The sequence below is a fragment of the Cotesia typhae genome, unplaced genomic scaffold (assembly GCF_013202065.1).
Source record: "Cotesia typhae breed Kobodo isofemale line unplaced genomic scaffold, CoteBio_Ctyphae contig_5, whole genome shotgun sequence".
In the NCBI taxonomy this organism is placed as follows: Eukaryota; Metazoa; Arthropoda; class Insecta; order Hymenoptera; family Braconidae; genus Cotesia; species Cotesia typhae.
The window spans coordinates 6197942-6224668 of NW_027423757.1; the positions used below are offsets into that span (position 1 = coordinate 6197942).

Below are 26727 nucleotides of genomic sequence, written 5' to 3' on the forward strand. Positions count from 1 at the left end.
AATTGTAATATCAATTGCTTCCTTTGGAGTTCCTCTTCTTAAGAGCGCCTGGCTGATAACTTGGCGACAACCAGCGTAAGCTTCGATGACAACGGGTGATGCTTCAACCTGCAAGGAGAAACAAGTAAATTAACATTTGGATTGAACCAAACCCAGTCGCCCACAGTCAATCTTTGGAAGGTAGGAAACCAATTTTGCGTGGGCCAAAAAGGTACGACTAAGATACCTTCAGCCCTGTCATCTCTTATTTTCTTAATTACTCGAGCAATCAGAGAGAAGGGGGGAAATGCATAGAAAAACCACTGGGTCCAATTAATTGTCAAAGCATCGAATGCAAAGGCCTCGGGGTCTCTTCGCCATGAACAGTATCGCTGGCATTTAGAGTTTATGCGCGATGCAAAAAGATCAATCTCCATAGTCCCGAAACACTTCGTGATCTCATCAAATGCAGCATCAGCTAACTCCCACTCAGTGTCCGTATTATCAATACGAGACGAGTAATCTGCCTCGCAATTGTCCTTTGAGGGTATATAGGTGGCGTGTACCCACAGCCTTCGTTCCTCACACCAACTCCAAAATTCACAGGCTAGATCATGCAAGTCAGCAAACCGTACACCACCCATTCTATTAATGTAGGCCATGGTAGTTGTGTTGTCTACTTTGAGCAAAATTTCGACGTCCCGTAAGTCTGCTGCGAAGCATTTCAGTGCTAAAAGCGCTGCTTTCAACTCTAGGTGGTTGATATGAAGACTTCTCTCTGTTTCGTCCCAGAGATCGTTAGCACTCTTACCCTCACAAAATGCTCCCCAGCCTGACAATGAAGCGTCCGAAAAAATTGTCTTTATGAATTTATACTCTCTAATAGTCCGATTAGCTAGCGGTATGGCCCTCATCCACCAGTCCCAATCTCTCTGTACAAATCTTGGCATTGACATCATGGCATCGAATGACCATTACTATTTAAGGCCCGAACCTTAGCCCTCTCGAATAATCTACAATGCAATAACCCGTATTCAACTGCCGGACAACATGCTACCAATAATCCAACTAACTGAGCAAAATCCCGGATCTTGAATTTTTTCTTTTTCTTAAAGATTCTCATCTGAGACAATAGTACTAACTTCTTATTTTCAGGCAACTCAACTTTCATAGTGATTGAATCTAGTAAAAACCCCAGGTATTTACATCTAGTTTTAGGAATCAAACATGATTTCTCCTGATTGATAATAAACTCCAAACGATTGAGTAAATCAACTGTTTGTTTAATATTGTCTCTGCATTCCTCCATTGATCTACCAAGACATAAGAAGTCGTCTAAATACAACACCGATAAATAGCCACGCGACCGCAGATCATTTATAACAGGCTTTAAAAGCTTAGTGAACACAAATGGACTAGTGCATAACCCGAAAGGAAGACATACAAATTCGTATAATTGGCCATTAAAGATGAATCTCAGATACTTTCGGTCTTTTTCAAAAATTCGTATCAAAAAATACGCGTCTTTGAGATCAACGGTACCCATAAAACAATCAGGTTCTAGTAGGTTACACGTCGATCGAAAGTCCTCCAGCTTGAAGTGCTCCGTTTCTATGAAGGAATTAAGCTCTTTCAAGTTTAAAATAAACCTTTGTTTTCCATCCGACTTAGGAACTAGGAAAAAGGGTGACAAAAATTGAACAATAACTGCTTCTGCTGGAATAATGGCACCAATCATCAGCAATCTATCAATCTCTACCTGAATCAGTGTAGACTCGTGAGGTGTCCAGACTCTTATAGGTGGAGAACAAGTTTGAATCGGAGACGAACTGAGGGGTATCCTATAGCCTTTAATATATTGAATCACGGATATATCATCCGTTATTTTTTTCCATGTCTCCAAAAATTGACTTAAACGTCCCCCTATTATACTTACGTCCTTTCCTATCGGTTCTGTGGCCGCGGGTTCGAGTGGCGAGACTGGCCTGGCTTCTGGTACGCCGGCTGTCTCATCTGGTTCCTCGAAGTCGGTGGTTTTCTGTGTGTTGAAGGTTTCAAGCTCGATTGAGACACCGACTTCTGGCTCAACGAGCTTTTCCAGTTTAAAGAGCTAGGTGGAGCCGTAATTTTCTTGGGGGGCTGTTGCTTTATCTCATCTCCTACTTTTCCCATTGCTTTGATCTCTTTTACTTTGTCGACTAATTTGTCTCCAAATAGGAATTTATCCGTGACTCTTTTTTCCAAGGCTGTTGCCCATTGTTTTGACAGAGTTGGTAGTATGCATGCTTTACGAGCCACCGTTTGAGAACGGTGAATCTCAATAAGAAGCTTAGCTGCATCCCAAACCTTCTCTAGCATGCCTATGCGTTCAGCGTCTTTTGACGGAGCAAGTGATGCCACTACGGGCGCTAGAGCAGATAAAGCTGACCCAGCCAACTGCTGTGTCCAACAAAAATACTTGTCCCGCTTCTGGGCGGAATCTTTCAAATTTCCCATAACCTCTTCATTCAACAATGGAGCCTCGAAAGATAATTCACCTGCACGCGGATATTTTTTTAACAAGGAATCTTTAACTTCCTTAGTTAAGCCATCCGTGAGATATTTTTTCCACCTCTTGGCAATACTTGAATGTAATACTAGTTTTGGGTCCTCACCGATTGGTTCCTCTCCAAAAATACGAAGAGTATCTTCTTCCAAAACCTAGGGAACTTCAGCTTCAGCTTCTTTAGTCTGAGTCACAGACTCATCAATCGTGACAACTGATACATCTTTCTCAGAATTAACTGGCGGTTGCTTATTCGTCACGTCTTTTAAGACTCCAGGTACCTCTGGTTCGTTCACGACTTTTGAACCTGGAGTATCATTTATTTTTCCCTCGTCTTGGATAGCAGGCTCACGATTCCCATCCTCACCTGACAAAAAAAAAGGACAGAAAACCAAGAGATATAAAAACTTGGTACTCGTATGCACGGACCAATATATTTGTTTATTTTATTTTAGAAGTTAGCTGATTTGTTTACATTTTTAATTACCTCCCGGGTAATTAAAATAACATTATCTCTACTTTATCTTCCAGACAAAGTAAGATTATCATATGAGAATCTATTATGCCTCTCGGGTTAAGTAGATTCCTTTATTATTCGCCTAAAAAGGACACTACCAAAGAATCAACCTCTCGGGTATACTGATTCAATGATATAAACTAGCCTCTCGGGCCAAGAGATTTACTCTTGAATTTAATAAAAATCCAATTTACCTTCATCCAATTGATCTTCAACAGACTCATGGTCATCCACTTCGGATGATTCAGGCAATTCTTTTGTCGTAATGGCTTGTTGGATAGATGCAATGCTAGACAGCATGCCACTCATTATATCCTCCAGTTTACGCAATCTCTTCGAATTACTTCTTTCCTCAGAACGATCTCGACTCCGTGATCTCTTCTTCTTGCCGCCCATCGTGTTTAATATTTAATAATAAACTCAAAACGATAAAATTTATAACGCGATTGAATCTAAACGTGTGGTCTGTGTAACACAAAAACAATGAATGAGAAAAAGTAGTGCGGTGGCGCCACAGGTGCCGGTAGCCGCGCGTAAATCAAATTCTTAGGCTCTGAACTTGTGGTTTGAAACATAAAAGTAGTGATACTACCTTCGTAATCTCGAAGTGCGAGACACGAAGGATAATTACCTTGTTTTCTATAACACCAATAAAACCTCAACTATTACATTTCAAATATTACCTCTCAGTAACTTTAATTGGCGATTGTTGTAGCCTATAATACTTTATCATTGATTTTCAATAATACGGGAATTCACTAAAACAGTTTTCATGTATGATCATTTAAATATTTTAGCACTTAAACAGCTATTATTAAGCCATCTATTTTAGCGTATAAAAAGTCAGATCAATTCAAAGTATATTTGTTTTTTTCCTGTTGTTTTTTAAATTTGAGAACTTATAGATATATCGATCGGAGTTATCTATCAAAGAGCTGTCCTAGCTATTTGTACCACATTATTCATGTAACATAATATACGCTAGAATGACAAGTTTTAGATATGAGTTTGAGAATTTCTCTATTGAAAAGGTAGAAGGTTGTACTCATTTTGCTTTAAGTAACAACGCAACAAAAATATCTGAATTTTGAATAATTTTTTTGAATTTTTTTTTTGTGATCTTTACATTTGATATTTGTTGAAATACAGTTTTTTTTTCTGTGAATTACAGTTATTCTTACTACTTATAAATAAGTAAAAAATAGATTGAAATAGTTATTGTTATTACCAACTATTAAAAATCTTGAATAAGCAAACAATAATGTATCTTTTCTTTTTTAAATTGAAAATTGTTTGAAAATAATAGTAACTTACCATAAAGTGTTGATAAACGAGTCAATTTAAACATAAATAAAGAATAATATAATCATTGGTATAGATGAATGAATGAATAAATGAAAAGTAAGCATCATATGAAGTTTGAAGGTTTAAGTCGCATCATGCAATGTCTGTAGCATAATATTATTTCATGATCTATTTCATGAGATGACAGTGTTGGTGATAGCGGTTAGAGGGTTACATGCCGACATCACCGTCTCAGTTGGTTTGCACGCTATCCAACTAGCCGAGCCCATTCCGCCCACCCGATAGAGTGAAAGCTCTCTTGATTATAGCGGCGCTCGAGAAATCGGTTCTCAAATATAAGAGGGAGGGTTGCGTTGATAAAGGGTTAAGCGACTGAGTAGGACACTGAAAGTAAGAGTGAGTGAGCAAGAGAGAAAAATGTATTCTATGGTAAGTAAGTTAAACAAGAAAAACTAGTAGTTGTTACCAGTTATTTACCATGTAATGCAAACGGTATCCAAGACAAAGGTAAAGTATTGCCGTCTACAAGATCCAGTCGATGTTAATCAAGTGAGATAGGAACAACCGTAAGGGCAAAAAATACAGAGTATAGAGAAAAGGGTAGACAAAGGTTCTTATTTATCGGAATATTTATTAACGCTTGTAGGATAATCATTGTATTTTATTCAGGGGTTAATCTTATTTTTTTTTTTTTTTTTTTTTTTTTTAAATTAATTACGGCGTATTTATAGCTGATAATTATCGATTAGCGGTGTGCAGTTGACTTGATGAAAGACTTAAGTGAAGTGGCGTGTTAAAAACTTTTCTTTCACTTTGTCGAATATAACTAGAAATTATATTTAATTAAATAAATTATTCATTTTTAGTAATTATATAGTTTTCATGGAATTAAATTCTTTTTTACATAAAACTAATAGACTCTGCCTGCTTAGGAAAATAAAAAAGTATGGTGGTTTATGTTAATTTCCTGAGATGGCACCGTGCTTTTCACATGTATCAACTTTTACGTGATGTATACAAAGCATTCTACCAATAAACAGCAACTACTTATGCCCATTACTTCTTGTCTGTCAGATTACTAATAGTTTTATCAATATTGAGATTGTGATTAATTCTGAACCTTAAAAATTAAATTGAAGAGCTTTGAACGTGTTGTGAAAAAATTTGGCTCATGTCTGTAGAAAATTGAAGTATGAATTAAGGCTTTTTTTGTATTTTACTCTTGTTTCTAATTATTCAGTTCATATTAATTTAAGAAACTTGCGAATCAAAAAAAAAAAAAAAACTCTTCGATGAAGATGTAAAATTTTTAATTTAAGAATTTCACGAATTCAACGTGGTAAAAGAATTTATTACGTATTGATTTCAAGCTGGGGGAATTTAGCTTTATAGTGTAGATATTAGATTTTTTATCTTTACAATATATATACAAAAGTTCTTAAGGATTTGAAATTAATAGCAAATAATAAAATTTAGAATTATAAAATTTAAGACAATAAAAAAGTACAAGAAGATTTTAATATCGACACCCACGTTCTCATATATCATGACCCACAAAATTTAATAACAACTTTTTCTGAAAAATTGAATCTTGAGAATAATATGCAAACCGGCGACGCTAGCCGAGTGGTCAAAGGTAGGTCAAATATAGAGCACTCGAACTAACTCACTGGCCTTAGAAACCAGCTTGGTTGAAATTTGACCCTTGCCGGGTACGTTAAGATTCTCACAACCGAGACCCCAACGTACTACTCCCAACAGTTAAAGTCCACGGTATGACCACAGCAGCTAAAGCCGACTCTGAATAAAAATTAATTAAAAAAAAAAAAAGCATCAACTGGTTCTCTTAAAGATTAACTAGACCTTTTACCTTATGTCAAATATATTTTTTTATAAATGATTTTTTTTTGCATTATGCCGATCACATTGAGAAAATTTTTTTCAACATTTATAAACACGAAAGTAATTTTATAATAATTTTATTAAATATTTTATTAAAAAAATAAAATTTTGAACAATTTTTTTTGACAGAAAAAATTTTTTTTTGTTTGTGAAAGTAATCCATTACTTGAATAAGAGCTTTATAATATCCAAATAGAAATTATCAACATTAATCAAAAATTGATTTTCCGACTAATGGAGCATATCGAGACCTAGGGTTATTAGTTATTATATAAATGGATAGACTATTAAAATACCAGAATAATTTATCAAGTGGGAAAATATCATTGGTAAACAATTATACGAAATGGCTTGCATAATAGATAATAAATTATCATGTCCATCGATATTCAACAATTTTCAATGCAACCTTTCATTATAAAGATGATTTAATAATAGTTTAACCAATTAGAGACTGTGGTCTAATAGGAATCCATATAATTTATATTTATGTTTATACACACACGCACACATTTTAGTGTATAATATGCATTGAAATTGATTAGTTGCAGAGTACTTTAATGACACCAAAATTTCGATGGTGATATATTCGCTTATTTGAAATTTAGATATAGAAATTAAACAAACAACTTTGGGTAAGGGATTAGAGAGACTGCTGGGGAAGGTTCTAATAAATATAGATATTTAACTAGTGTCTATTGAATAAGTACTATTTAATTTCATTCAACGACTAAAGTGTAGATGTGAAGAATTCTATTTTACAAAATATGAAACCTAACAAATTTTTTGAGCTCGGAGATTCAAAAACGTCATCGGTGCAATTTTAAGCACTTAGATACGGAATTAGCGGGAAGTTTTTTTTTTTTGTTTTTAAAGGTTTACATCAATTATCATACCATTGTAGATGAAAAATGATTTAGTAGTTGATTAAACTATGAAGCAACATCAAACGTGCTCTTTTACTTCAGACTTTTAACTCTCTTGTGAGAAGACAATTTGACGATTATGCGCCGTCCGTCAGACATTTGAAACACTATTTTTGAACAAAAAATTAGATATGAGCATATAAGACCAGGCCAAGCCTAACATATTCATATCAAGTCATATCAAGATACATCAAGCTAGATATGTTATTATATTCTTATATATAGCCTATTATGGTCAATTTTTATATCAGGCCACATATAGGCATATCAAAACTAATGAGTACTTGCATATGGAAATATCAGACTGTATCAGGCCATATTAAATTTTCTGATATGCCTTTAAATACATGTACATATCAGATCATCACAATATTTTTTCTTGGGTAATGTTATCTTCGGTAATGATATACAGTACAATTTTGCTTGAAAACAACCGGGTCGGATGTTTGCTTTGTGATTAACACAGTAAATTAGCGAAATAAAACCCAAATACTCATAGACAAAACAAGTAGAGAAGATCGATGGTAAATCCATAATTCAAAGTGGTAGTGCGAGGGGTTGATTATAGCGTGCTTCGCATATCTAGCTCTTCTCGAGACATGGTATGTTATAATTAGTGCTCCTTTGCATGCATGTAGCTATATAACATCAATATGCCCACCAAGCTTGGATACTTCCTTAATGAGATCACCCGATAAATAACAGGGTTGAGTAGTTAATTGTTGCAGAAAGACGGAGCATTATTTACAGGAAAAGGTTACCCTTACTTTACTCTCGGGACGCGGATCGATTTTTTTGTGTACACATGTTTTTTGTCGGCTTTTTTTTTTTTTTTTCTCTTAAAAGTGTATTGGATCGTACTTAAATAGCTATTAGGATTAATGCAAGAGCGTAAAAATGATTATTCAACAGAAATACAAAATACTTTTTATTTATTTTTATAAAAAAAAAAAAAAAATTACTCGAGGAGCGTAAAAATACCGACAACAAAAGAGTTATTATTTATATTTTATGAAAATATTTTGATTAAAGAAAATTAATGTTCAGTGAGATTTAAATCTATATACATATTTTATCGGTTGAATATTTTTCATGTTATTTTCAACCTTCTATATTTTATAGAGAAGCAAAAAAATTTTGTAAATTAGATTATAAATAACTTATGAGCCGAGTAAATTAGCATTTTTTGAAAGAAAAGTAAATGTTTGTCCTACTAGAGATGCGAAAAAAGTTATCAAATATTATCGAAATGTGTTAAGTACTTATTTGTTGAGTTTGATGTAAATGAATTCCTTAGAATTCATAAATTGCATGTCACATGCAAACTTGATCAAAAATGATAGTAGTAACGTATTTTCAACTGAACTCAGCCAGTTTGGATCTTATAAAAGTTTTAATAATTTTTTATGTAGAGTGAGAATCTACAGAAACGAGATGTTACATATCTTTATACAAATAATAATATTAAATTCGAAAAGATTTTTGTAAATATATTATATAATTAATTAAATTATATTATATAATCCCAATCCGAACTATTCGAATTTTTTCTCGCATATTCTATACACTTACATTAAGAAGTGCCTCTCCCTAATCCTTTCTCAAACCTTTCTCACAAAAATATCCTGTTACGTGAATGTTGGAACGCTTCATGTAATGATTATCCGTAACTCCTATTCTTTCCCGCTTCACAGCATTATTTTCGAATTTGAATATATTTATATTTGAATATATTTGAATATATTTAAGTATTACAGGTTGTGTATAATATTTAAAATTACAAATATATAAAGTATGTTACAGATTGTGAAAGTAGATATATTCTGGTAAGTTGTTTCAGTTATACGATTAGTTACAAGAATTAAAGACCAACAAACCTCAGCGACAAACAAAAATTTAATAAGTTGCCAAACAGCTTTGAACGCTTATCGTTTGTGGGGAGAGAAGTTTATGGTCCTTCATGATTATTATCAGACTTGTAGTAGAATTTAACTTTCTCGACTACAAAGATTAACGTTTTAAGTTCTATAATATCCTCAATATAAATGGAAATACTTGTAATACAAGATAATAATTATTATCGTATAAATTGTAACTTTGACATGAAAAAATATTTAAAAAAAAATGTATTTATATTTTATTTTGTAATTGAAGAATTTAACTTTGAACACATAAAAACAGATAAAAACAATAATTTTGTTTAACAGTTTTTCTTGTTTTTCTTTCTGCAGGATCAAAGCAGTAGAGATAAATTTTATTTTTTAGTCTGGAAAAAATTGTAAAGGAAAACATTGTATCATTATATATATATTTTTTTCAAAGGTTTTTTTTTTGCGTTAGAACCTTGTTCTCGTTTAATTCTTCATAAAAATCAAATACCATGGTAATATTTCTGATTTCTTCCCATAGAAAAAAAATAAACGAAACGTTGAAAAAAAATTTTTTTTTCAGTTTATCAGTAATAAATGTAATTAATAGTATATTTTCGCAGAATATTGTAATCAAATGAGGAATGGTTACATTGTAATGGGAAAAAAAGCTGGGTACTTAGTATTACCGTCAAAAGTAAATTATATTTCATTGATAGATATTTGCATATACTTATTCCGAAATAAGCTATCATGTTTTAGATTGAAAATTTTTTTATATTAATTAATAATGTCAAATAATTTATAGTATATTGAAGAATCAAAAAATTTAAGAAAAATTAGGCTGCATATTTTTGGTTTTATCCGAAAATTTATAATTTTAAATAAAATCCATACTTCTTAAATATTGATCTCCCTAATCTCCCTAACAATGAGCACCATCAAAAGTACTGATTGGATATCTCATTAATTGGTAATTGACCTAGTCTAATGACGCCAACGAGTCATATTAACTCGTTTAATATTAGTACAGTAGATAGTGTACAATTAAACCGCAAATCCGTAATATTTCACATTAATGAATCGTTTATTGACATTTTCTGGTTCAATAATGAATGTCTTTTGTTTATAATTCCTCTGGCTGATAATTCTTCGCATTGTTAACTTGAAGCACTTTAGAAAAATTGCGAAGCAAGCACATTCATTGAAAATCCACGACCTCGTGATCGAATAGAACAATACGCATGCATATTGTTTTATTGCCTGTGCATATTGCGAAGAGATATAAAATTCTATTGCTGAAACAATTGATTATCTTTCCCTATGTCTATTTGTTTTATCTGAATAAATGATAAAAATGATTTAATATCTTATGATAGTAGAATTCTATATTTTGAAAATAAAACCATTTAAATTTATCTCCGATTATGTTATAAATAAAATATTTGCTACAACAAAATTCATTTTATGAATGTGCATTAATTAGTTGTTATAGAGAATAAAGTAACAAATGAATACAAAATCAATTGATTTAAATTTTGTTTGTGGGTATTTATTGATTCTACTATAATAGTGGTAGCAATAATAATAATAATAATCATGATAATATCATCAATAAATAAATTAAACAACCGGTGGAGTGACCGAATTTTAGGATGATGCCAACTATTGAAGCATTTTTATAAGTTATTTAAAAAAATTTTTTGGTCAAAAGTTATTCGATATTTGCAACCACAATATATAGCTAAAGTACATACTTATGAAGTGAATTAAAATTTAATATTGTTGTTATACTTCCATTCTAAAAAAAAAAATATTGGAGATTAAAGTTGTGACGTGCCTCTATAATTTATACAAATTTATTATTCATTATTAAGTAAAATAAGGAACCGATAAGTGTATTTTATATTACTTTTTAATTAATCATCATTTATTGAACAAATTATCAAAAAAATGCTTGTCAGAAAATTTCTCTTATTTATTCAATTTTTTAAATAATGAATTTAATTATCTAAAGCAAAAATATCAAATAGAAAAATAAGAGAAATTCAGGTTAATTCTTTTATGATGGCCCAAAATTTAATTATAGAATTATAATACGGTTATCTTTGTCACAAAATTTTCCTTATTATCTTAATAATGTAGATTTATGCATATATCTAATAAAAATTTTATTATATTATACAAGCGCAGTCAGATTATGAATTTCATAATTGATTTAATATGACTGAATCAATAACTTCACTGAGGCGGAAGCAGGGCATAACCTCTGCATTTGACGCTTAAGGCCAAATTATTACAAAGTTTTATTTTCTAGGTTAACTTTGAGGGTTTAGAAGCTCTAAAGTTATTCTGGTGACTCAACATCATAATATTTGTACGTGCCTGAGAAGAATGAGACGCCATCTAGTTTAACAGACAAATTTTTTTATTTCCACCATAACTATTATTTTTGATGTCTCAAGAAGATAATGTAAGACACACCTCGGACAAGATGGTTTTTCCGGATTGCTTTCTTTATTTTTAGTATTCAATGTTACTTAATGATATTATTTCGATCCGGGTGTTATCAACTGAGTTAGAAGCGGGCTTAGAAAAATTTTTAAATAACGAAAGGGTCGGAAATAATATTTTATAATCAGAGATAATTTACTTATAAATTAGTTGAATACTGATACTGATAACGATAAAAAATACTGATTTTGATTAGATATCCCGGAACGAATATGCTTGAATGTATGAATAAAGTTTTATAAAAAATCACATACGAATCAGTTCAGTGTCTTATCGGTGTTATTTCTACCACAGCATAGCCAATTGTAAAAATCGAAGGGATAGAAAGGTTTCAAGAGGAGAAAGAGAACGGGATATGATGTAACGAGATATCGATTATCTTCCGAGCCAAAACCTTCGTACTCGTGCCACGGGGGATTATCCTCACACTATCTCGTGCACAAAGAAATAAATTTTAAGTGAGTACCATTCGCTAAGTGTGGAGCTATATTTAAAGAGATTCTATCTTAAATTTACCTACACAAGTATCTTGTAAATTTTTATATTTTATATATAATTTATCCATTAGCTATTATAACTATTTAATGAAAAAATTTAATATGAAACTCGGTTTTTCAACACGGAAAAAAAGTTATTCTAATTTTGTATCACGGCGGTGCCGTTTATAGTACATGCTATGTTTAGTATAAAAAGTGTATCAATATAAGATACGAACTTAGAAACCCGTGTAGATAAAAAGTTAGAATCACTTTTTTTCCGTGAATGATACGCTTGAAAATTTTCTCGCTGTACATCGTATTCTTTCTGGTCTTTATTTGTTCAATATACATTTTTGCTATGTATTTAATCTCAACTCATATTACATTTGAGCCCGGTAGTAGAGTCTTTAGTCATATTTTTTGTTTTTTATAATCCCTCTGAGTATACATAAGACATAAACAAGTTTTTATAACGTAAATGAGTTGTACCGACTTGTGTATCCTTTTGGAGGATTAATATACACTTAATGTGTTGACGGTTATTGTCTAAAAATATTCTTAAACTATTTAAATAATTTTTTAATTATTTAAAAAATATCTCTGCTTAAAGTCTGCCAGCAATAGAACTGAAGTTTGTGTTTCGCGCTCTTGAAGCCATTGTTGTAGTCGCTGCATGCTTACCGCGGATTATGAGGCATACTCTAAATCTCACTGGCACGTCGATGTTATTATTGTGGATAAAGGAGGTATAAGTATATTTTACGCCAACAACAAAGTTTTGCATATCATAATTGGCAGATTATACATTTTTTGTGATGGTTGTTGTAAATAGAGTTATGTAGAATTGTTAAATGAGAACAAAATAGTCTGTGTAAAAAAATTGCACAAAAAATGTTCACAGGTCATAACATCAAAACGTCACACAATTACGAACACTTATTGAATATTTTTTAGATATTTTTTTAAAACTTTTGAGACATTTTTTGAAGTACTGTTGAACACTGTTATGACTTCTTTCCAAGTATCACAGGAAGAAGCCCTTATTCGAAGTGTCTAAAATTTTTCAAAATAAGTAATTTTAAATATTTTTTTTTTAACTTTTCTCGAACAGTTTTATGACTTTTTTTAGAAAAACGTTACAAAATTCTCAAAATTTATCGATCAATCCAGACTCTGCATGTCTCAAAGCATTCTCGATTTTTTGTTAAAAAAAAATTTGTAATTGTGTCACGATTTGATGTTACAAGCTGCAAACACTTTTTGAATAATTTTTTTTACACGGGAGACTACATGAGTTTTGGGAAAAAAATTATCATAAATTACACAACTATTTCTCTGGAATCCGTTGATATAGTTAATTAATTTCAGAATTGAGCGTAGTAATCCTTAAATATTTCAGCATATCAGTTGGAAAGCGATAAATTCCAAAGCGAATAACAAGCTCAACTAATTAGAAAATATGCGAGAGATTCAATTTAAAAAACTTTTCAGATTACGTAGTTTAGTTGAATTTCATAAATGATGATGTTTTAACTCACGTATAAAGTGGTGTTCCACCTGCATGACCTTTGAACCACATGACCATATGCAGGGCATCATATCCTATTGGAGTAATATCACACGGTAACTCAACAGCTCCACCTTCCACAGCGCTTACATTCACGAGTGGGACTGAAAATTAAATTTTTGTTGATTAGATTAATTTTCTCTATTTAACTTTGGTATGAAATTCTCATATGAAGCATTATTATGCTTTGATTTTTTAAAAAAAAGTTGATGTGTATAAATTTTTTTAAGTAAATAGAGCTTTGATAAAACGGGAAAAAATTTCTGTGATATATAGAAATATGTGCGTTATTTTGCATATTGTATTGAACAAAACATGGTCAAGTAGGTAAAAATTGGTCAAATTGACAACTAAACTAAAAATTAATCTCATATAAGTTTTACAGGAAAGTTAAATAAGTGATTTTTATTTTAGAACTTTTTTTACTTTAAAACACCTTGAGCGTAAGTCTCTCATAAAGAGACAATTCAGCGATTATGCTCCATCTGTCGAACACATAAGGCAATATCCGAAATTTTTTATGGATTTTTATATTTATTTGTATAAATTAACTACTCAAAAAATTAACTGTATTATTTATTGACTGAATTCGAAAAAATAATAAAATGAATTATAAATACATGATGAATATGTAAAAATATAAATTTTATCGCGTGCAGACTTCGGAATCGAATTGAAAAATCTTAAAAAATTTCTTATCTTCACAATGCAGTCAATTTTTTTCTGAGTCTTTCAATGCTTTAAACCTTTTTGGCATGCATAGCTTCTATATCAGAGTACCATTCTATTGCACTGAATATGTAGCTTCATCGATGGCTTATACTTCGAGAATAATATCATATTTGATCGTATGTATGTATCCACGTACGTATATGAATGCTTATATTGTTATAAAATGTCAAATATTTTGTGAATTTTAAAGTAGAATAAAAGATAAAACTAAATAATATAGTCTTAATCCATATTCATATTCTTATAAAAATATGTAGCATCGGAAACTGTTAGAATACTATTTAAATAAAGGAAATCATAGAATAGGTGTTAGGTTGAGCTAGCAATGATAAAAAAATGCCACTTAATAGTTACTCAATTATATTTTAACTATTGACCCGGATTCATTCCCAACTTGCTATACTCGTCTTTACTCGCATACTTACATGCCTTAAAAATGACACGGATACTCATTTCTAACTCTTCAAATATAAAAAAGAATATTTAAAGATCTAAAATCATACTTCATAATAAAAATATTTTTTATTATTGAATCTTTTATGTGATAATGTTGGAGACTAAATTAAAATATTTTCAATTTAACGTGCACTTTCAGGTAGAGCTGTAGAAACTTTAAAAAAAGTTTGGAAACTTTTTCTAATGTACCTAGTATAGAAGTCAACTGTCGTCGCGTAGCACATTGAATTCAAGACCGACTTACTCTATTTTCTACTGCTTTACACAAGTATATATAATAAAAATGGTACTCTCATCTTTGCAAATTGGTAACATGTTGTGAATTTTTGAAAAGGTTCAAATCAATAATAGTACTGGACATTGCTTTTTAAATTCATTTGATCGTGAAAATACTTAATAAGAATCATCTATGTTTATTTTTTGTATTTAAACCTGAGTTGAATATTTTTTAGTTGATATTATTATTAATATGAGTACATTTATTTTTATTTGTTTGTGACTGATATGTATAAAAAATCATCTCTTTCTTTTATAAGCTTAAAATCTTCAAAAAAATATGTTCAAGTCAACATCATTCTTTTCTTGATCTCAAAATATCTTGATAAATTCAAGATATAACTAGTCAACGAGTAAATCCGTGACAGGATTTTAACTTAGTTCGGATGTCACCCCCCCCCCTTCATGAAAAGAATACATATGCAAACATGTAGCCAATCCTTTAAAAAAATTGTTGGTGTACGTTTTCGGTGAAAATGCATATAAATTAGATATATCGAAGCTATACAGTTTTTATACGTTAGCTTCCATGTTTTCATATATATTTTTTTCATTAGGTTGGTCACGAGAAAATAATAGTACACTGACATAGCATATTGTAGATATTACACTGAGAAAAATAATACTTGAATTGAGAAAATTTTCCTCACACAAGAAAATATTTTCTTGATTATTATTAAAAATATTTATTTTTTGTCCAAAAAATAGGTTGAATTAATTTAAATAGTTTATATTTGATTTGAAGAAGAGAATTCGTATTCTTACTTAAAATAACCAATAAAATTTAATAAATTTAAATACATTATTTTTAAAAATTTTCCGTAAAATTCTTTTCTGACATGACTTGACCTAATTATGTGGGGCTATATCGGACTCTCTAAGAGAAAAAAAATAGAATCCATCATAATTTTCCAATTTTTAATTATTTCTAAAAATATGTACAGAAATATGCATACGTGATGATTTCAGATAAGCTCCATTAGAGAGTCAAAATATTGATTGTTATTTTAAAAGTTGAAATCTTAAAAATAACATTTTTGTAAAAGGACTATTTAGCGATCGCGCATCCTCTGTGGGATATTTTCAACAATACCTTGATCAAAAAATTATATATGGGCATATATGAACATATCAATCCATGTCAGAAAATTTTTCTCGCATGTGAAATTATTTTTCGTTCTCTCAGCATGCCAGTTGTAAAATATTTCCAAACAAATGTATAATTCCGTCGCTAGGAATAAACTTCACTGAGTCTTGACACAATATTTTTATAACATGAAAAAAAAAAAAAAAAAAAATTATGGTATAACTTTGTTCCTAGTGCCACGAAGATTACTTATAAACTAGCGGTTTAATATTTTTTAAATTTACTTTTGTTTCTTTAATGAAAATGTAAAAAGTAATAAATATTGTGGTAAAAAAAGTTTGCAAGTAATGTTACTGTCATATATTCTTCTCACACATGAATAACTTAATAAGTTAAAAGATGATAGTGCACTAATATACGGGAATGTTATTGTCTGGATAAAAAGCAGTGGGAATTGAGAAGCTATCTTACTGAGGTGAAGTGCTTGATGTATCCGACAATTGACGTTTCGAGAGTAAACTTCACTGTCTGTAATATAAAAGTTATATTCATATTTTTTATATAAATAGTTTGACTAACGGTTATAGACATAATTCTTCGATAGTTAAAGAAACAAATAATACAAAAAAATAGCTAAAATCACTCAAAGTCACAGCTTTTTAAGTGTCAAAATAAAAGACTGTTGTATTGTAGAGAGTAATAGTCTCAAGTCGATTGTCTGGATATCCAGAGAGATTCGAAAATGACAACCTTTTGCACTTGATAGGTAAGTACTTCGGGTTGTTATCGATATTCTCAAATGCTAGGCACAGTATTCAAATATATATAAAAATACAAAAGAATTTTTATCTTCTGATAATTTTTCACCCTTTAAAAAATAAAACCACCGATTATATCCTGCAATCTGTTTGACAATGAAACCGTTGTGCCCAGATTGATTGGTTTATGTAAAAAGAATGTCTTGATATTTATTCTGTGTTTTGGCGATGTCAGAAAATTTTTTACAGGAAGTTTGCGGTGTATCAGTTCAGCAGTTGAAATAGAAAAAATTTTTCTCAATTTGGTGAAAATCAATACTTAAGATCAGAAGAAGAGAAAAATGATTTTAGAATACGATACTGCACTTATGTGACAATCGATAGAATAACATATGACAAGTGAAACCCTATTGGCATCTCATCCATCTCGTAAGGGAGCCAGATAATGGTTACATTCTAAGGATCGCATTGTTTTTATGAAGGTTACTGGAGACAATACAATGCAATGCACTTACGTGTATATTACATACACACCTCCGGCTTCCGATTAAACCTGAAGCAATATTACTAAAACAAACGTGAAGATGACATTTGATTGAAATATCAAGTATTGAATACCAAGCTTCTAGTTTTAAGACTTATTTGTAAGAAATGTTTGCAATTTTTAATTACATCATTAATTAATTAAATACAATTATCAGTCAATATTAAAAATATTATTGCTTATCGCATTATTATTTATTGTGCCCGCTATGTACAAGTTTAAAACTGTTAACTTAACTATTACATTAGTTCACATAACGTAACTTTTGAAAAATCTTGCTATTATATTTACTGAGTCAACTTGTCAAACTGATTCAGAAAATACATATGGTTCTCCGAAAAATTTACATGGGTTTATTTTTTTTTCTATAAACAATTAAACTTTATACAAACTCAAATGTGTAAATATTAAAATACAATTAATTTTATAATTTTATGTTGACAAGAGTAATAAAAAACTAAATTGACTATAAAATGAATTCAACAAACTTTTTTATTTAAAATAATTTATTTTTTACAGCAAAAAACATTTTTTTATTTAACTTAAATTTAAAATATAATTATTTGATAAATTTTTCTTTCTTTAAATTAGTCGTATATAAAAAAATATGAGTCTTTATTTTATTATTCAAATTTAATTTTCATAATAAAACCCATAATACGGAGCGCTAGCATAAAAAAAGTTGAAAAAAAAAAATCAAACAAAAAATAAATGAGTAGTTTTTTATTGACGCTACTGCATTAAATTGTCAGCGATAAAAATAACAATATAAAATGGATTATTTATTATTTATAACGATCATACTTGAATATTAAATTAAAAAAAAAAAAAAAAAAAAAAAAACGTCCAACAAATGTAAATAGATTTTGTTTATGCAAAAAATATATATTTCGGTATACTTAAAAAAAAATGTAAACGAAAGAAACAAGTGGAGGGATGGTAAGTGGAAAGAGGAAGAGCATGAATTAGCATAGACCTCTTATTTATAGCAGTGCACCTTCCCACAGCGATGCATAAATAAAATTTAAAGGTGACTCTTTATCATATAAACGCCCGAGCTAACGGCCCGCATTAGAATACAACGTTTTTTCTTACTTTTTGTTTTATTTTATTTTTTAATTTTATTTTCAGTTAAATTTTATTTTATTTCATCCAGTCTCTTAATGAGCTCGGACGACCAGCAACAAGCAATTTCCCATTTGGAGGTCGCATAACAGTTTAGATACTCTGCAGTCTGTACGCTGCTGAATCGTTCTATATATACATGGTAACTCGAACAATAAGATCGATTAATTGAATTCCAGTGGACAACATGGGTGGACTCTCCAAAAGCCGTCCAGCCGATATATCCGCCGAGTATCAAGCGAATTCCAATATACAAAGCCCGTACACCAGATATCTGTATATGAGCTTTTGACGTACTCTGTCCATGATGTTATTAAATGTATTCAAGGAGGATAGACGATAACTTTAATATGAACATTTCATTCTATCTAGTAAACACCAATATCATACAAATGATATTAATATTGATACGCATGCATTTATAATTGAATGATCAAACGAGCGACCGCCGAAGGCGGTCGCGAAGTTTGATCGAAATTATATGAAATGTCTCGTTCGAAGATGATAGTTATGTAGTCATGCTTGTCATGCTTAAATCCACAATGTTTAAAGTTTAAATTTGAACTAATTTGGCGCCCTGCCGCCATCTTACCGTGCTCTGTGCCCTCTATAGGGATTGAGAAAGATGACCTTGACGCCACCTGCCGGGAAAAATGTAAAGCAAAGTGGTGGCAAGTGCTATACAAAACAATAACAAATTTATTAAATAAATTTTTTTTTTAATCTAATTGAAATAAATTTTGATAATGTCTTCGTCAAAAGTTTCTTGCTGTATCCGTGGTTGTTCCAATATGCCATATAAAAACAAAAATCAAAATACAAGTGTTAAATTTTATCGTTTCCCTGCAAGTACTCTGAACTCAGCGTGGATAACCCTTAAACGTCAACAATGGATAAATGCAGTGAAAAACTATGTGTAAGTAAATTATTTTAATGAAAAAATTAAATTAATCACGATCAAATTTAAAAGGCCAAGTAATATGAAATAGAATATTAAATTATACAATGATTATTTTGTAAAGTAAATAAAAATGTACTAAGGAAAAATGAAATTTAAAATAATTTTTTTTCAGGAAATATCCAAATGATTGGGAACCAACTCAAAATACTCGGATTTGTAGTGCTCATTTTGTTAATAATCAAAAGTCAGAACATCCTCGGCATCCTTCATACATACCAACAATTTTTCCTGGTAAAGTAAATATCAAAAAATCTACTCAAGCATTTGAACGTTTCGAACGATTGCGACAACGAAATTTACGAAGTGAAATGAATATCATTAATAATAAAATTAATAATACTAGTAATAATATTATAAGTGAAATTGAAATTCAAGATGATAATAATTGGGTAGATGCTGAAACACAAAGTGTAGAAGATCATTGTGTATTTGATAGTACTCCACAAAAAACAACTCGTAGCATTACATGTCAAACTGATGAAATTGTTGATGAAAGTGTTTTAGGTGAACATAAATATTTTTTTTGCAACATAAATTCCTGTGATGGTGTATGTACTGCAGAAGTACAAGTAAACATTCCAATTAAAAGGACAGCTGAAAAAATTTGTGATATTAATCTGCCGCCTTTACGAAAGAACGTTGAAGATGTTGGGTGTGATCCTATTACTTCAGATTCTATTAAATCTGATTGTCAAGGTTTTCATGGAATTACTTCTATTCATGATGACCAATCCTTAAGCAGTTTAACCGGTGTTAATTTTTCAATATTTACATTTTTATTAAATATGCTTCCTGACATAAAATCTACCAAAATAGATAAAAAAACAAAATTACTTATCACTTTGACAAAATTGAAGACTGGTCTGACATTTACAGCACTAGGAGTACTATTCAGCATCCACAGAACTTCAGCACAAAAAATATTTATCAGTAACTTACAACAACTCAATATTTTATTGAAAAATTTTATAGTTTGGCCTTCGAGAGCTACTATACAAGCAACTCTACCAGAAGCTTTCAAAAAAAATTACCCTGCAACACGTGTGATTATCGATTGCACTGAAGTGTATACAGAGCAACCGCCGGAAGTAAGACAGAAAGTTTTGATGTACTCAGACTATAAACATCATCAAACAGTGAAATTCTTGGTTGGGTGTGCTCCAAATGGATTAATAACTTTTGTATCTAAGTGCTACGGTGGTCGTTCTAGTGACTGTTACATTACGAACGACTGTGGGATAGTAGATTTGATAGAATCCGGTGATGTTGTTCTTGCTGATAAAGGTTTCCCTCAAATTAAAACCGAAGTTGAAAAAAAGAATGCTGTTTTCATTATGCCTCCTTTTGCTCATGGTGGACAATTTACAGCTGAAGAAGTTGATGAAACCTACAATATTGCTTCGGTCAGAATTCATATTGAACGAGTGAACCAAAGAATCAAAGATTTCAATATTTTTACAAAAATACCAATATCTTTACTTCCTCACGTAGATGAAATTGTTTTTGTAATCTGCAGTTTAATAAATATTTCCAAGCCTATAATAAAACAATAGTTCAAAAATAATAATATAAATACAAGTGTATGAAATTAAAAATTTATTTAAAAAATTTATATGATTTATGTAATTATTTTTATCACATTTTTGTACATACTTTATATGTAACAATTAAATTACAATAAATATAATAATTTGTAACATTTATAAAAATTTGCAAAAGTCTCATAGCTTTTTTTTTTTAAACTAATAATTTAAGTTGTCAAATAAAAGGTAAGTTAAATTAACATTATTAATTCAATAATAATAATAATAATTCATCTTAAATATTGCAGATAGAAAATACATCTAGTTTTTTTTAGAATGCATAGAAAATAATCTTTGAAGATAATGTTGGAAGTAAAATTTTTGGAGTGCAGGTATTACTTTGTTAAGAAAAGCCTCATCTCGTCCAACAGTTATTAAAACACTACCCATAGGTGAATAGATGAATAAATCACAAAAAGCAATGTTTGTGACGTACATTTGAAGCTGAATTTGAGTGTAAATTGAGTGAGTTGTGCTTAAGTGCAATCCATTTTCATCGAATTTTAAGTATTGAACGTGGATTTCCAGTGATTCATCGTTGAAAATCGGTTGATTACGGCATGAATATGGGCATTTCACTTCAATGAGTTTTTTCTGCCAAATATTTGGCCCATAAATTAGAATACTATCTGGACTACATGACATCCATGGCTGAGGAATATTAACGATAAGACCAACTCTGACTACTTCCCAATTTGGTTGTAGTAATTTCTTGTATTCTTTAAGAGCAATTTCTTCAGTTTTTTTTCCATAACTCATAGCAGAGGTTTCATGTTTACTAGGATTCAAAAACTCATCAATAATTTTCTCAATGTCAAAACGATTTCCTTTCACTTTGTGACCATTGCTAGCAGTGATACGCAACTTTCTTTCCTCAAACCACTCAGATTTTTCAGACTGATCAATCGTTCCAATACTTATTGATAGTGCCTTATCTACATAACAGCAGACTTTATTTTGATAAAAATCATGCCATTGTTTAAGCGTTTCACACTCAACACCATGTAAATTATTAACTAGTTGAAGAGTGAAAATGTCCAAAGTGACTTTTTTTGCTTTTTCTAATAAATTATTTTTATCTGTCATCCGCTTAATTTCAGCCAAGGTTTCAGCAGCAATAATCTCGACCTGATTTCTCTCTTCAAACTGAAGAATTTGAAATAAAGGTGAAAAAGGCACAAACTCCTTCAAGTTTTCAGTAGTAACATGAAACGGAGTCAATTTTTCGGCTTTACTACATAAAGGAGGAGGTGGAAATAAAGTTGAAATTCGAGCCCCTTTGTCATAACCCAAAAGCTGCCGATGCGAGGGTTTACCCCATCCTTGCGATTGACTAGTTTTACTAGCTGCAGAATCCGGTGAGTTAACGAAGTGTATTGCGGCACATATATGCTTGCATTGCTGCGCTACTCCAGTTTTACAGTTGCAGTTAGCACTTATAATATTTCGATTATCGTCAAGCTAAATATAATAATTTTTAAGTTACTGAAAGTTATTTAAACAATATAATTAGTATTAAAAATATAAATAATCTGTCAAGTTTTTTTATTTCATTAAAAACTGGAATAAAATTTACTTCTATACTTCGAAACTTTTATGAAAATTAATTTAGCAGATATCTTATAATTTTAAGAATTTTGTGAATAAATAAATTAAATCAAAGAACATGAGAAAAAAATTGACGTTTAGAAAATTAAAAAAATAAAAATCAAATTTTTTAGAAATAATTTTTGGAACAAATTTATTTATTAAAAAAATTAAAAAATGGTTAAGTGACTGCTAACTTTAATGTCATAAACTTTTTACTAGGTTTATATTTAATTATAAATTTTGTAAATTTATGAACATTAAAAATAATTTTAAATAAGCTTCGATGTAGCCAGATTTGTCATATTTTTAATATTGTATAAAATAATTGTTAGAATAATTAGTAACTAACATGAATTTTTATATTGTACACCTCGGAAACTTTGGTTTGAGCGACAACTGAGCAGGTTATGGTTGAGTGTTTATTTAAATCTTCTGTTTCCACAACGTTTAAAACGTGTCCTGACTCAAATAATTTTTTACCCTTGATGTCATTTTGACCCCTAATAAGGGTATTTTTGACCGGCAAGAACCCGAATTTAATTATTTTTTGCATTCTTAATGTCAACTAATACTGATTATTACATTGTGTACATCACTAAGCTTTATATTTATAACACCAGGGCGCTCCACTTTCAGCAGTAGTGCTGCCTCTACAGTTCTCTCTCAATCCCTATACCTCATATTGTTTTGTGAGCAATAAATTTATCACAATTTGGTTTCGAAGATGATAGTGGGCTTATAATTATTTAATTTTTTGGGTTACAATAAAGGAGGGTAACTATCATCTTCGAACGAGACATTTCATATAATTTTGATCAAACTTCGTGACCGCCTTCGGCGGTCGCTCGTTTGATCATTCAATTATATTCCAATGTCACGTTCTCGATGATAGTTATGTAGTTCTTCAGAGTAATTGTGATAATTTGTGTTTGTTTATTATTCTTTAACACTTCTTTTTATTAGTTTGACACTTACATGCATCTTATAAAATTTATTTTACTCGGAGTTATTCAATATCATGGCTTATTATTATTAAAATATTCTTATTTTTATTTTTAGGTAATTATTTTTCTAAAATTGCACGTGCAAAATTACCACTTGATGATTGAATTGGTTTGTTATAAAATTTAAAAAACGTATTTGAGTTTGGTGACCATCCTGCACTGCGCCTAATCATCTCAATGTCTATACCTTTTTTATGCGCTGTTGATGTAGCTGCGTGTCGGGTACTATACGCAGTAAACTGATCCGTATCAATACCTGCTTTTTTCAATACCTTTTTTATCCAATGACCAATAGTTTGTGCTTTCACTGGTCCGTATGGCTTCTTGGTGGCAATGAACAAATTCTTTGTGTTATTATCTCTAAATTCTTTTGTAATGTCCAAATAATCCAGGATAGCTTTAGCTGCGCATAAGTTTGGTTTGTCCTTGAAGAATGGTAAAATTAATTCCGGTTGAACAGCTCCAATCTTAGATGTTCTTATTTGATCAGTTATTTTGATTTTTATTTCGCTGTTTGATTTTTCGATGTTATCGATATTAATGACAGATAAAGTCTGTAAGCGTTGAGCAGTTGCTAGTGCTAGTATAGTTACTACTTTCTCTACTGCCTCCATCATTTTTAATTTTTTGATAGAACCGAGTGTTTCTAAGTAATTAAGAACCGGAGTTATATCCCATGTAGACGTATATCTTGGTTTAGTTGGTCTTTCTTAAAGACGCCTTTGAAAAAACGAGAGATTAAACCATCTCCATTAATATCATACGCGGAAATTAAAGCAATCGCTGAGCGGTTAGTGTTTAGTGTACTGTAATTTGCACCCTTGTTAAAGTAGTCTGTCAAAAATAATATTATGTCTGACGTCTTTGCGTTGAAAACGTCCATTTTTCTTGAATGAGCAAATTTCCACCAACGTTTTAGACTGGATTCGTATTGTTTTAGCGTTGATGCAGCAATAGATTTTACCATCATGTCTGCACTCTCCTCTGATATTCCTTTCTTCAAATATGCAGTCCTGATAGTTTGCCTGCCACCAATGAAAGCTGGGATGCTAGTGGATGGTTCCGGTCTTTGTAAGGAGATATTAATAAGTTTTTGCTAGGTTTAAAAGATATACAAGGCTCAATTAGAAGAGATGTGAAGAGTGGATACCACGGTTGTGTAGGCCATGCCGGGACAACTACAACCCCAGTAGCTTTGTCATTTATAAGTTTTGTTAGTGTGCGTGTGACAAGTGCGAATGGAGGAAAAGCATAAAAGCTTTCTCCACTCCATGTTACTTTAAAAGCATCGATCGAGGCTGGTTCTGGATCAGGGTATCGAGAATAAAACTTGTGACATTTTTTATTTAATCTGGAAGCAAATAAATCCACGGAAAATGGGCCGAACTGTTGCTTGATGCTATCAAAGACAGCTGGAGATAACTCCCATTCCGTATCATCATTTACATTACGAGAAGCCTCATCAGCTTCTACGTTTTTTAATGATGGAATGTATGATGCTTTTAGCCATATGTGTCTTATTTCACACCATTCCCAGATTCTTCTGGATAGTTCACTCAGGTGTGGAAACTGAACACCTCCTGCTTTGTTGACATATGAAATAGCAGTTGTATTATCTAACCTAAGAAGTATCTCGCATTCTGATAACTCTGACGCAAAACATTTGATTGCAAAAAAGGCCGCTAAAAGTTCAAGATAATTTATGTGTTTCCTTTTTTCCTCATTACTCCAGAACCCAAAGGATTTTTTACCTTCACAAAAACAGCCCCAACCTGTCAGCGACGCGTCCGAAAAAATTTCTTTTTTGAATTGGTACGTTCTTATTGGATGAGATCCAATCGCGGCATGAGTTTTCCACCATATTAAATCTTTTTTCATTGACTCGTCAATTCGTATTTTTCCTTCGTAGTTTCCACCATTAATTTTTAATGCCAGAAATTTTTGTCTTTCTAACTGTTTGCAATGTATGAAACTATATACCACTGCTGGACAGGCTGATGTCAAAATCCCTAAAAACTCCGCAAATTCTCTAATTCTAAATGACTTTCCTACCTCGAATTCGTTTATTAGGCTAAGAATCTGCTTCATTTTCTTGACAGTAAGATTTAAAGAAAAATTTGACGTATCAATGATAAATCCTAAATATTTACAGGATTGGCTTGCTACTAAGGAACTTTTCTCGTAGTTTATTATAAACCCTAAATGTTCTAGAAACTTGATTGCTTTACTCATGTTTTCCTCGCATTGTTTTTTGGATTTAGCCACAAATAAGAAATCATCTAAATATAAAGACAACAATATTTCTCTAAGTCGAAGCCAATGTATTACTGGTTTCATAATCTTAGTGAATACGTATGGGCTTATACATAGACCAAATGGTAATACTAGAAACTGATACAGTTTACCTTCAAATCTGAACCTCAAGAATTTTCTGTGTCCAATATAAATAGGGACCAAAAAATATGCGTCTTTTAAATCTATTGAGCCAAGAAAGTATCCTGGAGAAACTAATCCTAATGCAGACCTGATGTCTTCTAGTTTAAAATGAATAGGATCAATAAATTTATTAAAATTTTTTAAATTAAAAATAAAGCGATCTGATCCGTCAGGTTTCGGTACCAGAAAAAATGACGATATGAATTGTCCTTCACACTCTTCACATTCTTCAATTGCCCCTTTTATTATAAGATCATTTATTTGTATCTGTATTTTTTCTTTTTCCTCAGAAGAAAATGCCCTTTCTTCTGGGGAAATTGCTTGATATGGAGTTTCCGTAAACGGAATTTTGTATCCCTTTATACATTCCAAAATGTATCTGTCTGAGGTGATATCTTTCCACCTCTCCAGAAAAAGGCCAAGTCGGACTGCCACATTATTTACCTTTATTTCCTCGATGATGACTGGTTCGTCGTCCGCTGAGTTGATTTTGATGATCCTCTCGGGGTCGAATATTCTTTTGGTTTGAAGGTTATTTTCCGACGTTTGTTTTGGTAAGCACCCACCTGACGA

The 26727-nt window shown here is 31.0% G+C and overlaps 4 protein-coding genes across 4 annotated transcripts in view; 1 reads left to right on the plus strand and 3 right to left on the minus strand.

The window, feature by feature from the left end:
- The window catches only part of LOC141531026 (cell adhesion molecule CEACAM5), a 252517-nt gene that overhangs the window by 97582 nt on the left and 128208 nt on the right, over positions 1-26727 (minus strand). The window contains exon 2 of the mRNA XM_074248495.1: positions 13574-13706. Within this exon, the coding sequence (XP_074104596.1) occupies positions 13574-13706 (133 nt within the window). The remainder of the gene's footprint in view (positions 1-13573; positions 13707-26727) is intronic.
- LOC141531027 (uncharacterized) lies at positions 2561-3440 on the minus strand. The gene is made up of 2 exons (XM_074248496.1): positions 3236-3440; positions 2561-2891 (listed from the first exon to the last, which is right to left on the minus strand). Exons 1-2 carry the CDS (start codon positions 3435-3437, stop codon positions 2680-2682), a joined length of 414 nt encoding a protein of 137 aa, XP_074104597.1. The 5' UTR covers positions 3438-3440; the 3' UTR covers positions 2561-2679.
- Positions 19169-21121, plus strand: LOC141530856 (uncharacterized). The gene is made up of 2 exons (XM_074248221.1): positions 19169-19496; positions 19654-21121. Exons 1-2 carry the CDS (start codon positions 19327-19329, stop codon positions 21092-21094), a joined length of 1611 nt encoding a protein of 536 aa, XP_074104322.1. The 5' UTR covers positions 19169-19326; the 3' UTR covers positions 21095-21121.
- LOC141530857 (uncharacterized) lies at positions 21254-23396 on the minus strand. Its single transcript, XM_074248222.1, has 2 exons — positions 23064-23396; positions 21254-22585 (listed from the first exon to the last, which is right to left on the minus strand). The coding sequence occupies exons 1-2, from the start codon at positions 23265-23267 to the stop codon at positions 21386-21388; spliced, it is 1404 nt and encodes a 467-aa protein (XP_074104323.1). The 5' UTR covers positions 23268-23396; the 3' UTR covers positions 21254-21385.

Coding starts and splice junctions, on each gene's coding strand:
- LOC141531027 (XM_074248496.1), bottom strand. CDS start 3,437: ATGGGCGGCAAGAAGAAGAGATCACGGAGTCGAGATCGTTCTGAGGAA. Junction 2,892..3,235: donor TGAAGATCAATTGGATGAAG/GTAAATTGGATT, acceptor TTTTTTTGTCAG/GTGAGGATGGGAATCGTGAG.
- LOC141530857 (XM_074248222.1), bottom strand. CDS start 23,267: ATGCAAAAAATAATTAAATTCGGGTTCTTGCCGGTCAAAAATACCCTT. Junction 22,586..23,063: donor TGTACAATATAAAAATTCAT/GTTAGTTACTAA, acceptor TATTATATTTAG/CTTGACGATAATCGAAATAT.
- LOC141530856 (XM_074248221.1), top strand. CDS start 19,327: ATGTCTTCGTCAAAAGTTTCTTGCTGTATCCGTGGTTGTTCCAATATG. Junction 19,497..19,653: donor AATGCAGTGAAAAACTATGT/GTAAGTAAATTA, acceptor ATTTTTTTTCAG/GAAATATCCAAATGATTGGG.